At 39.7% G+C, this 13,600-nt stretch overlaps 1 protein-coding gene across 1 annotated transcript in view; it reads left to right on the top strand.

Annotated features, from left to right (window-relative positions):
- Positions 1-3,894: 3,894 nt before the first annotated feature.
- Nup214 (nuclear pore complex protein Nup214) overlaps positions 3,895-13,600 on the top strand; it is a 96,585-nt gene continuing 86,879 nt past the window's right edge. Inside the window, exons 1-3 of the mRNA XM_067131969.1 lie at positions 3,895-4,050; positions 11,971-12,106; positions 13,354-13,532. Of these exons, the coding sequence (XP_066988070.1) occupies positions 4,018-4,050; positions 11,971-12,106; positions 13,354-13,532 (348 nt within the window). The 5' untranslated portion in view covers positions 3,895-4,017. The remainder of the gene's footprint in view (positions 4,051-11,970; positions 12,107-13,353; positions 13,533-13,600) is intronic.

The raw sequence follows: 13,600 nt of genomic DNA, 5'->3' as shown, positions 1-13,600 counted from the left end.
TTTGAAGTTAATGGGAAGATAATTACTCGCTGGAGGGGGGATTGTCTCATCAGCGCTTAGAAGTTGATATTATGGCGCATGATAAATGATCTTCGTTGGCTGTTAAGAGTCCGGGAGTCCACATCAGATCTTCTACCCCCATTCTTTTCTTCTGAATCGCTTATTTATTTATCCTTCTACTCTTGTTAAACATCAGCCAGACATCTCTGAAATTTTTTTTTAGCTTGTGATCCACTTCGTCCTTTCTGTTCATGATAACAGTTGGAGCACAGTTAGTTTTCAGCTTTCTGTTCCTGCTCTCCAACTTTGTCGTATCATCAGCTTTTTATTTACCTCTCTGTTTTACATCGTTCGCATCGCTTTCTTCCTTTCACCTCCGTCTGTTACTGGGTATGAACTGGGAAAGAAAAGAGAGAGACGGGTACAGTCTTGCAGTCCGGGAATATAGGCAAACAGAAGGAGCTGAATAATTGAGAAAGCGAGGAAGGCCTGAGGAATGAAGAGGGAGACAGAGAGAGAGACATTTATGCATTATTATTATTATTATTATTATTATTATTATTATTATTATTATTATTATTATACATAAGTGTATCTGACGGAAAATCATTGAACTCTCTGAGGGAACCCAACGGAGCGGGCAGACAGAACATTAATTAGACTTTCTGAAAGTATCAAACATTGTGAACAGTCGCCTCAAGACGTTCAGCTTATAATGACAGTTCGTCCAAAGTCATTTCAGCTATATAAACACAAAGTGTGTTTGCCAGCTTCTTTGGCCATGAAAACCCAAACGACTCTCTCACAAGATTCGTGTCCAAGAAGGTCTGTGTCAGTACATAGCACTAAATAGCATCTTCGTAGTTAGATTTCAAAGATTTAAGAGTTCATAGATTTTTTTTATAGACTCTAGTGACCCCTGTCGGGGCATAAGGTTACATTCGAGAAATAATAAATAACAAAGTATATATAAATACAACATGATGACAAACAAAGACAACATACAAAGATTCAAATGTCTTACAAATTAAAAAAAAAAAAAGTCAGGGACTAATATTGCATTTGTGCCTACATGAAATTTTACAAATTAGTTAACAGAAGATTATAATTCTTATTTAATGGACCAAATGGGCTAGATATATCACCAACACAGGGATTTCAAAATTGATCCAATTTGATTTTTACAAATTTGATAAGAATGCATATTTCTTTCGGCTCTTGACATTAAACAGCTGGTTAAAATTCATACTATTTGGCCTTGTAAAATAATATCTTTATGAATAGAATTTACGTAATAGCAAGTACCATGGTATGTGAAACCTACTAAACCCCTAACCAAAAATTAATCATTCTCTTTTCAAACCTGCTGGCGGAGCTAAACCGGCCCAGTTCACCATGAGCCAGTTTTTCCTTATTTGAAGGTCTTTCAGAAATTTCCGGTGGAAAACTTCAACATGACCTAACTTTTGAAAGCCCAAAATTTCACTTCCATACAGAAGAATTGGCACAACCAGCTGGTCAAAAAATTCACATTGGATATCAACTGGCACTGACAACTTCCTTACTATAGCCAGTAGACCGCACACGGCTCTATATGGGCCTGTGACACTTTTTTCTGATGGCCTTGTTAAAAGAACCATTAAAGTGGAAGGTAGTACCTAAGTATACATAATCATCAGCCAGTTTTAGCTCAGCATTGCCGAACATTGAAATGGGGATGAGATCTGACTTACATCGAGAATATATCCCATTTTTGTCTTAGAAGTATTAACTGTAAGATGCCATAGTTCACAGCATTTAAAGCAACCTGTAAGTCCTCGACAGATTCAGTCATTACAATAGTATCATCAGAACGTAACAAAGTAAACATTCTTTAAAAATCTTCGACATCATCATCATCATCATCACTGAGGTTATCACGTCATTCAGAAGCAGGCAAGTCAAAGCCTTTTGGATTTCCAGAGGACCAAATGCACAAAATCATTTCAATATACTGCGGTAAAGAGAGGTGACAAATTTTCACCTTGTCTGCACCAGTGTTACATGAGAAATAATCAGAAATGGAATTACCTACCTTAACACAGGACTTTGCATTTTCAAACGTGTTGTATATGGCAGTGATGACTTTTCCGTTAGTACCATGACAGGGTAAGATTAATTTACACCAAAGGGAGGACCTATCCACAAAGTCAAGTACTTTTTTTTATAGTCTACCTTTATGTTTAAAAAGGTGTAAGTCAGTGAGTGTAACGCAAAGTCAAGATACAGTGTACTGTAACCCTCTCTGAAACCAAGCTGTTCCCCTCCTAAGATGCCAGCACTTTCTAAATAGCTCGTAAGCCGATCATTTAAACATGCAGTAAACAGTACACCAACACAGCTCAATAGGGCGATACCTCTGTAATTGTCTGGGTCAACAATGAAACCCCTCTTATTTGTATATTGGCAAAATCACTCCTATGCACCAATCAGAAGGCACAATTCGTGTTTGCAAAGCAATATTGAACATTTTAACTATAATAGCTATGACATTGTCAGGACAGTTTTAAGATATTTAAACTGTTGTCAGTACCACGAGCATTGTTATTTTTAAGTTTACGGGCAATATTTTGGGCTTCCACAACAGTAAACAGCTTGTTAATATATTCATTGATAAAGTGATTGATAGCTTTAGGAACAAAAGTGTCATTTTCTAATAAGCCTTCGTTTGGTTTTTGACTAAGCTTCTTAAAATGCTGCATAAATGTATGAATTGCCATTTTACCTATTTTCTCTTGCTGCTTACTAGCTTTAGATAAGATATCCCAATAAACTTTTAGCTTAGTGTATTTTAGGTTCTGCAGGTTCTTATGGAATTTCTTATGTACCTTTTAAGGGTCTTTATAATGGACTTTCTCTGTTCCCTTGCTTTGTTTCTTAGTTCCATTTTGGCGTCAGTAGTTTTCACCTTTTTTTTAGCTTATTTTCAGCTCACAGATATTCTCTTTTCTTGGATTTGCAGCCATAGTTAACCCATGGTTTATGTGTTGCTGGGGTTAACATCAGAATTGCCTTTTGGACATAATGTTAAGAAACACACTCTTGCTTAACCAACACAATGTTTCGTTAAAACCGTAGAGCATGTAAGGGCGTTGGTAACTTGGTAGTGGCTCGGCAGAGCAGTTAGGAAGGTACATTACCCTGTGGTAGACAGAAATTTATTTTTTACTTCAATGTACCATGAGCACCTGATTCAGAATGCCAATATCTGGTCACGATTAGTGTCAGATATTATATACTGATAGCATTGTGGTCAGTTATGGCGATAACCCCGATAGATTATCGAGATAAAGTTAGGTGGCTGGGAACTGTGGACATTTATATAGACCATGTCCATAATGAGGACACTGTCTATTCTGAAACAATGGACAGGATCATCTGAATAGCTACAGCTTGTTAGATTAATAAAAAAAACGATTAACACAAACTGTAATCCTCTAGCATTCAAGAAATTGCTGCACCCCAATTTAATTTAGCTTGATTTGGTGTCGTTCGAGAACAACAAAACAAGGCAAATTTCTTTAAATTTACTGAAATGAAATCCTATTTTCTTTAAGTTTCCTGAAATGAAAGTAAATTTTCTTTAAATTTACTGAAATGAAAGCCACTTTTCTTTAAATTTACTGAAATGAAAGCCACGTTTCTTTAATTTTACAAAAATGAAAGCCAATTGTCTGTAAATTTACTTAATGAAAGCCACGCTCCTTTAAATTCACTGAATGAAAGCCAATTTTCTTTAAATCTGCGGAAATGTGAGCCGATTCTCTTTAAATTTACTGACCCAATTTTCTTTAAATTTACTGAAACGAAAAAATTAAAACAAGGGTCTGTTCACTGTTGTTATTAGGATCTCCTCAGTTACAATAACATTTTCGTGACAGCCTCAACGTCGCGAACCCTGAATGTTGCCAGACATTCTACTTTGTGTGATCCTAAGACGCTCGTCTTTGAAATTTCGTGAAAACAACAAACGTCACCATGGAGTACGCACCTGATGGGATAAGTTATAATGTAAGTAACTTTCTCATGAGAGAAATGTAGGTCGAATTGATGTGTTTATATGGAATTGCCAGTTTTTATGGCTTAATAATAATGTGTAAGGGGAGTGCCAATCTTCCCATCCACAGTTGTCGAAGAGAGACCGATGAGATTTCTGTTGACAATAACATTAGAGATTTGTAGCTTTCATTTTCAGGAAGTATTTTTTTTTTTTTCCAAAATGGGTTAGATTTAGTGTGGCCTAGTTACTTAGCCCTCTGCTAGGCTTGGGGCCTAATGTAGTCAGAATTCTCCTTGCCAGAGTAAGCAGCAGGTGATCCTATGAATGGAAGGACCGCTTTAGGAACTGATTAGCCTACTTAGGCTACATCCTACCTAACCTCACTCCCGTAGGGGCGCGGTGTTATGCCATCAGTGCACCTCACGTGGTGCACTGTAGGCCTTCCGTTCATATGATCACCTGCTGTTTACTCTGGCAAGGAGAAATCTGACTAGCTTCACTAAATCTAACCTATTTTGGGAAAATAACAGACGTCCTGAAAATGAAGGCTATAAATCTATGCTTGCTAATGTAAACAGAAATCTCACTCTGTCTCTCTATGACAACTGTGGACGGGGAGATGTTAAAACTCTACGACAGTTGCGCAGCTCATAGCCTGTCTTGCCAGGAAATACGAGAAAAATGCGTATTTTCACGTAATTTTCGTAAACATGCAGTAAATGAGGTAAAAATTTACTCTAGGCTAGTTGCGCGACCTGATCCCTGCCAGTCGTCAACCAGGACAGTTCCTGATAATTCTAAGCCGGCTGTCCGCGGTGAGCTAGACTATGGCAATTGACGTTTTTCTATGTTATTTTACATGCTTTACAAGAATTTAAAGTAATATTTGTGCCGGTTGTAACTAAAATGTGATTGATCTTTGAAGTTATTTTAGGTCTAAGCCGGCATTCGTAGCTCGCCCCACCTCCATGCTAAGCAAAATTGTAACCAGTAAACACCTCTAGGGTAGTTATGTTGGTATTTTTAGGTGTTTACTGGTTACAATTTTGCCGTATTAGCTATGGAGGGGTGGGGGTTTAGGCTAGTTGTTGCGACCTGATCCCTGCCAGGTCAATGAACCAGGTTACACGACCCGACAAAATATTACTTTAAATTCCTGGTGATTCATGGCTGTGGACAGCCGGCTTAGAATTACCCAGTTCCTGATAATTCTAAGCATTGTCCACGGTGAGCTAGACTATGGCAATTGACGTTTTCCTATGTTATTTTACTTGCTTTACAAGAATTTAAAGTAATATTTTGTTGGCCAGCTGTAACTAAACTGTAATTTACCTTTGAAGAGTACACTACCGACAGGGTAGATCTAAGCCGTCATTCCGTGGCGAGCCCCCCACCCCACTCCATAGCTAATACGGCAAAATTGTAACCAGTAAACACGTTTAAAAATACCAACCTAACGTACCACAGGGGTGTTTACTGGTTACAATTTTGCCGTATTAGTCATGGAGGGGGATGGTGGGCTCGCCACGGAATGCCGGCTTAGACCTACCCCGCGTTACGTAATTCAAGTCGTGTAGTCATCAAAGGTTAATTACAGTTTAGTTACAGCCTGCCGACGAAATATTACTTTCAATTCTTGTAAAGCAAGTAAAATAACATAGGAAAACATCAAATGCCATTGTCTAGCTCACCACGCACAGCCAGCTTAGAATTACCCAGTTCCTCATACATAAATAGACATAACCTTTCCTATAACGCCAGGTCCTGACCTAACCAGATCTTACCCACCTAACCTAACTTGGGATGACGTGCCCTGACCTGGGCCAGGCGGGCTTGGCCCACCTGGACCTCCCCCAAAAAGGCTGTAACCAGTCCCGGTGGGTGACTGGTAGGAATTAGGCAGCGCAACTAAAGTAAAGTTTTACTGTAAATGAATATGCAAAAGGCTACATCAAGTTGTAAGGAATTAGACCACTTAGTGAAACACCTATTCAAGGTTCTCAAGGTGTTCAGTTTTCTGGACTGGACGATAGGAGCGCTAGGTAGGAAGATTGAAGAACATGATGGGCTAGCGACAGACTTGTCTTCTGACTGGCTAGGTGTCATATCCTGCACGGATAAGGCAGTAAGGGATGGCTCCTCTGAACTGGCAGCTCTTTTTGCTATTGGAGTCCTCAAAAAGAGGGAGCTGTGGTGCTCCTTCACCACAAAAGGAGTTACAACTGTATAGAAGTCTGCTCTTATGTACTCCCCTTTGGACAGACATTTCTTGTTCCCGCAGTTGGCGGTTAAGGGGATTGTCACCAACTTACAGAAGAAATCCACGAAAGACCTTCTAGCCCAGTCAGCAAAGTAACCCAAGGATCCTTTTGCTTTGGTTCCATCCAAGTTGGTATCTTCTCTACAGCAGCAGCCCTTTCGAGGAGGCAGACAGGGCTTCTCTAGACCCAGTTCCAGGGTGCGATTTCCAGAAAGTGACTTCCCCATCCTTTGTGCACCTGTAGGGGTTAGACTCACTCTTTTGGAAGAGGTGGAGTGCCAAAGGCACGGAACCTTGGACGATCAAGGTTTTAAAAGAGGGTTAGGCTACTCGATTCACTTCAAAGAGTACCCTCCTCTCATAACTTCGTCAATCACATTGACAGCATACTCCGAGGGCTCCGAGAGGTTTGTAGCTCTCGGGGAAGAAGTGTCAGCTCTTCTAAGGAAGAAAGCCGTTGAAGTAGGGGAGGATCGTTCTTCAAGAGGTTTTTACAACTGACTGCCTGTTGTCCCCAAGTCATGGGGTTGATGGAGACTTGTCCTCGACGTCAGCACATGTAACTTCTACATTCAAAAAACAAAGTTCAAGGTGGAGACAGATCAGTCAGTGTTATCCTCCATTCAGTAGGGGGACTGGATGATAACACTGGATGTGCAAGACGCATACAGTATTTCCATGTTCTAGTCCATCCACAGTCCAGGAAATACCAGAGACTTGTCTCTGGGGGCAGAGTCTTCCAGTTTCGAGCACTTTGCTTCGGTCTTTCCACTGCACCTCAGGTATTCATGCGAGTCCTATCCCCTCTGGTGAAATGGCTTCACCTGATAGGCATAAACATTTGTCTATACAGTAAATCCCTTGCATTTTTTTTTGGGGTTTTTACCACACAACCCCGCAAATAGCTAAATTCCATGAATACTTAAAACCCCTCTAAAACACTTAGAGCTGACTATTTTGATGGTTTAAACACAAAAAAAAACTCTACAAATGCTTATACCTGAGTATTTAATAGTTTTATCACAAAAAGTGCATTTAGTCATGAAAATTATATGAAAATTGAGTAATTAGTGAACATTCTGAGTGAAAAATACCGCAAATGGCCAAATTTTCTGCGATAATGTGTATATACATTCCACAGAGAAATCCACGAATAGGTTAGTCTGCTAATAGTGGGACCGCGAATACGGGGGGTTTACTGTACCTGAATGACTGGCTCCTCCGCTCCGTCACAAGAACAATGGATGAAGGATCTACAAGTGACTCTTCTTTTTGCCAAAGAACTTGGACTTTTGATAAATCAGGAGAAATCTCAGTTAGCCCCTATTCGGGAGATTCTCTATTTATGGATGAAGATCAACTCTTTGAGTTTTCGGGTTTTTCCCTCCCCCAAGAGGAGAGAGTTCTGCCTGAGATCTGTTCAAGATCTCCTTTCTCTTCCAGTTTGCTCTGTGAATTGCTGGATGAGTCTGCTGGGAACCCTCTCATCCATTGAACAGTTGTGACTAGGGAGATTTCACTTGAGGCCCCTCCAGTTTTTCCTAAGGGCAATCTGGAACAGAAGGGAGCAACCAGACACAGTGATATTTCCGATTACGGAGGACTTCCGGTGGGGGACGTCCAGAGACAGACTGTTAGAGGGGAAAGTTTCTTCATTATCTGAGCCCCGACCTATCCTTTTATGCAGAAGCCTCGGACCTAGGTTAGGAGCACTGTTGGGCACCCTAGAAGCTTGCGGCACATGGTCCCCGAAGCAAAGGAAGTTGCATATCAACGTCAAGGATTGTCGGCCATCCATTTAGGCTTGAAGCACTTTTGGAAGTAGTCACAGACAGAACCGTGGTGATTCATTCGGATAGCACCACGGCTCTCTCATACATCAAGAAGCAGCTGGAACTCACTCGTTCTCCCTTTGCGAGGCTGCAAGAGAACTGCTCATTTGGGCAGACCAGAAACAGGCCAGGATTATCACGAGATTCATCCAAGGGGGGATGAATGTTCAGGCAGATAAACTAAGTTGACAAGGACAAGTCCTGTCAACAGAGTGGACTCTGAATTCAACAGTCTGAGACATTTTCTAGAAGTTGTGGGGCAGACCGACAGTGGACATGTTCGCCACTTCGAGGAATTACCGCCTTCCTCTGTTTTGCTTGCCAGTTCTAGACCCAAAGGCGTAGGTGACAGATGCCATACTAGTGAACTGGTTGAATCTGGACCTTTACGCTTTTCCCCCTTTCAACAATGGTGAGAGCAGTGATCAACAAGTTCCAGTCTCACAAGAACGTTTCAGTGACACTGTTAGCTCCCTTCTGGCCACTCAAGGAATGGTTCCCAGACCTTCTAAAACTTCTTATGGACTTTCCGAGTTTACTACCGTACCTCAATGTCCACAGCTTCTCAAACAGCCCTACCTCTGGAAATTTCATCAAGGCCTATCCACTCTAGCTCTGACAGGATTCAGGCTATCTAGAGACTTGTCAGGTGAAGGGGTTTTCAAAACAAGCTGCAGAAGCTATTACCAGATGTAGATGGCAGTCTACCAGGCCAAGTGGTCCATCTTCCGCAAGTGGTACAGTGACAATAATGTCTCATCTGCTAAGACCACTATAGCTCAAATAGCAGATTTCCTTCTTTTCTTAAGGAATAATAAGAAGCTCTCCTTATCAACTATTATAGGCTGCATATCGATGTTGGGGTCAGTTTTTATGCATAGGGGAGTAGACTTGGGTTCTAATCAAGACCTTAGTGATTTGATCAAGTTTTTCGAGACTACTAAGCAGCCGCAAGATGTCTCTTTCATGGAACTTAGATATGGTCCTGAAATGGTTAACAGGCCCTGCTTATGAACCTCTCTGTTCCATTTCTCTTAAGAATTTACCAAAGAAAAGCTTTCCTAGAAGCGTTAGCCACGGCTAAACGAGTGAGCAAGCTGCAGTCAATTGACAAACGTATTGGTTTTTCGCAAGGGGATGCTGTCTGCTCCTTTTTGCTTGGCTTTCTAGCTAAGAACAAGTTTCCATCTAATCCCTGGCCATGCTTGTTCTCCATTAAGAATCATATGGACATTCTAGGACCAGAAGAGGAGGAGAGAGTTCTGTGTCCAGTAAGAGCTTTGAGGTATTATTTGGACAGGACAAAGATCAGAGGACCTGCCAGTAACCTCTGGTGTTCCATGAGAAACCCAGCTAAACCCAGGTCAAAGAATGCATTGTCATTTTTACTTAAAAACCTTATTTTTAAGGCACACTCTCAAATACAGGAAGATGATCTGCCTTCTGTTAAGGTGAGGGCACACGAGATTAGGGCAGTGGCCAAGTCCTACGCATTTAGACATATGTCACTCTCACCTATCCTCCATTTGACATATTGGAAATGCAACTCCATTTTTGCTTGGCACTATTTGAAAGAAATAGAGATGACGTTTGAGAATTGTAGTACCTTAGGTTCATTATCGGTGGCTGTAACTTCTTTGCCTTGAATTTTGGGTGTTGAGTTTTTTCGGGAAGCCTGGGGGTACATGTACCAGGAGTGCCCACCAGTCTAGGGAAGTGGTATGGTGGTTTTAATTTTTATGGTTGTCGGTGTAGGTAATGATTTTATTTGGTCTTTTCTGATTTGGTACTGCGCCCAGGGCAAGGGTAAATTTTTTCTTTGTCGCTTCTGAGTATTCGGGAAACTCCTTTACTCAAAAGCTCCCTCTTTAAAGTAGGGACTTAACTCGGCTATTCCGCTAAGTCACTACAGGTCAAGATGAGCACCAACCAAAAGGCAATAATCTCCTGCTATAGCTCTCTTACCAGGTAAGGACACAACAAGCATTTTTACTTATGTTAACAGATTTCATTTTTCAGACTCATCTTCATATATGAATTTTTTTCGAAACAGGATATGTCCATTTATCCCACTACCTATCAATATGGGATTCAGCTGTGTAATTACTTGGTAAGTTACATATATGAAAATGGTATTTTCATGATGAAATTAAATTTCATATATACTTAGCAAGTAATTACAGTTCAGAACCCTCCCTCCTCCTCTCTGATGGACATTAAGCACAGAAGAAGTGATTTTCTGTGTTTTGTTGCACCTATTCCCTGACAGAGGGCGGGGTCATTACCTACACTCATAATACCTGAATCGCTACTGTGAACTTCAAATTTTAAACTGCTGATCCCATAGAAAGTATAGCTATGTAATTACTTGGTAAGTATATGTGAAACTTAATTTTATCATGAAAATACCATATTTTTCATAGGTATGCCAACCAGGGCCTTGTATCATAATCCTACTTGAACAACCCCACGTAGTCCTTGATAATTGAGAAATGCTGGCTTATGGCAAGTTAGTGGGAGAGTCCCACCCCCCCCTTATCCACTTACATCGAATTGACCACATTTTTTCTGGTTTCAATGACCATTTCCAGCTCTGAATGATGAATACTCTTACAGACATGGCTGTTGTTTGTACGGTATGCGTAGGAAAAATACAGATTACTTAAATAATTCAATATATCAGTGGCAGCCTGTTAAATCATGTGAGTCTGTTTATGATTCTTGGTATGTGTACTATACTCATGATTCTTTACTCATACAGCTATTGTCAGCATACACTGACACATTTGACAACAAACATTGCCCTTACTTCAGCTACCCTGAATTTTAGATTTTCTGTTTATTCTATTTCTAATATCCCTGTGGGGGGTGGTTTTGCCATTGGTGCACCTCACATGGTGCACACTGCTGGCATTACTAAAGGTTCTTTGCGGCATCTCTTCGGCCCGTAGTTGCAACTCCTTTCATTCCTTTTTACTGCACCTCCATTCATATTCTCTTTCTCCCATCTTGCTATTCACCCTTTCCTAACACTTGTTTCATAATGCAACTGCAAGGTTTTTCTCCTGTTACACCTTTAAGATTTTCCTAGTCTCAATTTCCCTTTCAGCACTGAATGACCTCATAGGTCCCAGCTTTTGGACTTTGGCCTAAATTCTTTATCCTATTCTACAGTATTTATAATGCATTTGAGTAGCTATATTATTTGTTGTAGAGCATTTAATTTTTTTTCTCTATTAAATTTATGTATCTTTTATCAGTACTGTTTTTTAAACCTGATGTAAAATACAGTACCTTTCTCATTTGCACTTTGATATTAATTTATAGAGCATTCAATATTGGCACTTCATCAGATATCAGGCCTTAGTTGCAAACTTTAAAGGTTGGACAGTGTTTTTCATTTCATATCTCAGTTTAGATTACATTTTTATTTATTTATTAATGTATTAATTTGTTTCTTTTTAATAAGTGAGGTCCCTTTCTATAATTCCCCTTGCCGTCTCTTCTTCCTAATGAACACCATATTCTTTGGAAGCTTGAATTTCAGATCAGTGGCCCCTGTGGACTTGTTCCATATGAATAGGGTTCATCTTCTGAATAATAACAATAATAATACTTTACTATACTTACTATTGTAATTGTAGTTATGTGGATTCTCTTATCATCTGACTAAGTAATTTTTCCTAAGTAGTGACTTTAGGGAAAAAGAAGGCCCCACTAAATTAACTATAAGGTGTCAGGTCCACTTCATAAAACTAATTAGCAGTTGCTTGTCATAAATTATGCTGTTAGTGTACCATAGCTACTTAAATAAGCCTTGATTTTTCTTTCCTTTTCAGGAATTAGGATTTATTTCACAGCACAAGAAAATATTCTCCCCAGAGGAAGTAGTATTTCCAGACGATAGGTGCAACACAGTGACAGTAGCCACCCGATATGGTTTGGTATTTTGCAGTAATGACAATATTATTAAAGGTAAGTTAAATCCTTAAAATTCTTGGTTCTGCTGAGAAATGAGAGCAGTCTACCTACATTTGTCTGTTGTAACATTGAATACCCTGTGTCAAGTGGGTTAAAGATTAAGGTTAATTTTCTGAATTTTTGGAACTTTATCATGCTGTACATGCAGTCCCTAGTTTACGACGTTCCGAGGTTACGACGCTTTTCAATTGTATTCATCAGAAATTATTTTACGGTTGACGACGCATGTTCCGGGGTTACGGCGTGTCGTACACCGATCCAACGGAAGAAATATGGCTCCAAAACGGCAGAATAATCAAAATTTGGAGGTTTTTTTTTTTATGAAAAATTCAATAAAAATGTAGTTTACATCGTTTTCAATACACCCAAAGCATTAAAAGTAAGATTTTCTTAGGGTTTTTGACAATTTTCGATGATTTTTCGGTTTACGACACGGCGTAAAAATGGAACCCCCATCGTAAACTGGGGACTGCCTGTACTTATATATCATTTAAAGTGTCAGTAAACTTATTTCATGGTATTGTTATCAACTGAAATACTTTGTGCTGTTCATATTTACATGGATATATGATAATTATATATCCATGCTTCCTTGCAAATGTTAATTTTGATTTAGCATTTAGTCAGTACAGGCAGTCCCCAGTTATCAGCAGGAGTTCTGTTCTGATGGGGTGACAATAAGCGAAAATTGCCAATAATCGAAAATTGGCGATTTTCGGCGCTTGTTGGCGCCGATAACCGGAGATCGGTGCCTCTGTTAGGTATGTATCAGTGCCAATACCTGATTATCAGGGCCAATAAGTGGAAATCGGCATGTGCGCCGAAAATTGCTAGACAAGCCCCGAAAAATTGGATCGCTGATAACTGGGGCTGCCTGTACTGGTAAGTAATGCCAAAACATATATCACTACAGTTAAGTAGCATAACTGTTTTCTAAGTCACGCACTCCGTTATTAAACTTTTGTGTTGAATGTAAAATCAGATAGATGTTTTGCCCTCCATGTAGTTTGCACCTTGAAGATTTTGTAGTTTTGTTGATTCAAGAACTTGCTCTGACTTCAGTCCTGACTAGTATTGTATGTAAAGCATTGAAGTTATTTATTCACTACTTTATATAATGTTGTCATGCATCTTTGTATTCCTAAGGAAACCATCATACTTATGACTTAACATAAATTATCCTATGTAATTGTGATCTGATTCCAGTGCAGTATTAATTTACTTGAATATTTCTTCCACAGTTTTTGAGAGCCAGTCATTATTCAGTGATGGTGAACCACCTCCGATAGTTACAATTGACACAGGCAATCCAGTAACTTACGTATCAACAAGTTGTGATGGTTTGACACTCCTAGTTGTCGTTCTTGAAGATGACAAGCCTAAAGTACTTTTCTATGAGATTAGGTTCATGGTCCCTGGAGTAAGTTTTGTCAGCAAGGAAAATGGAGAAATTGTTAACCTCTTAACAGATTAGTTTGTTGAAAAGTT

This window comes from Macrobrachium rosenbergii, chromosome 30 (genome assembly GCF_040412425.1).
Source record: "Macrobrachium rosenbergii isolate ZJJX-2024 chromosome 30, ASM4041242v1, whole genome shotgun sequence".
In the NCBI taxonomy this organism is placed as follows: Eukaryota; Metazoa; Arthropoda; class Malacostraca; order Decapoda; family Palaemonidae; genus Macrobrachium; species Macrobrachium rosenbergii.
Note: the sequence above shows the minus strand (reverse complement) of the source record. Positions and strands in the feature narration are given on the sequence as shown.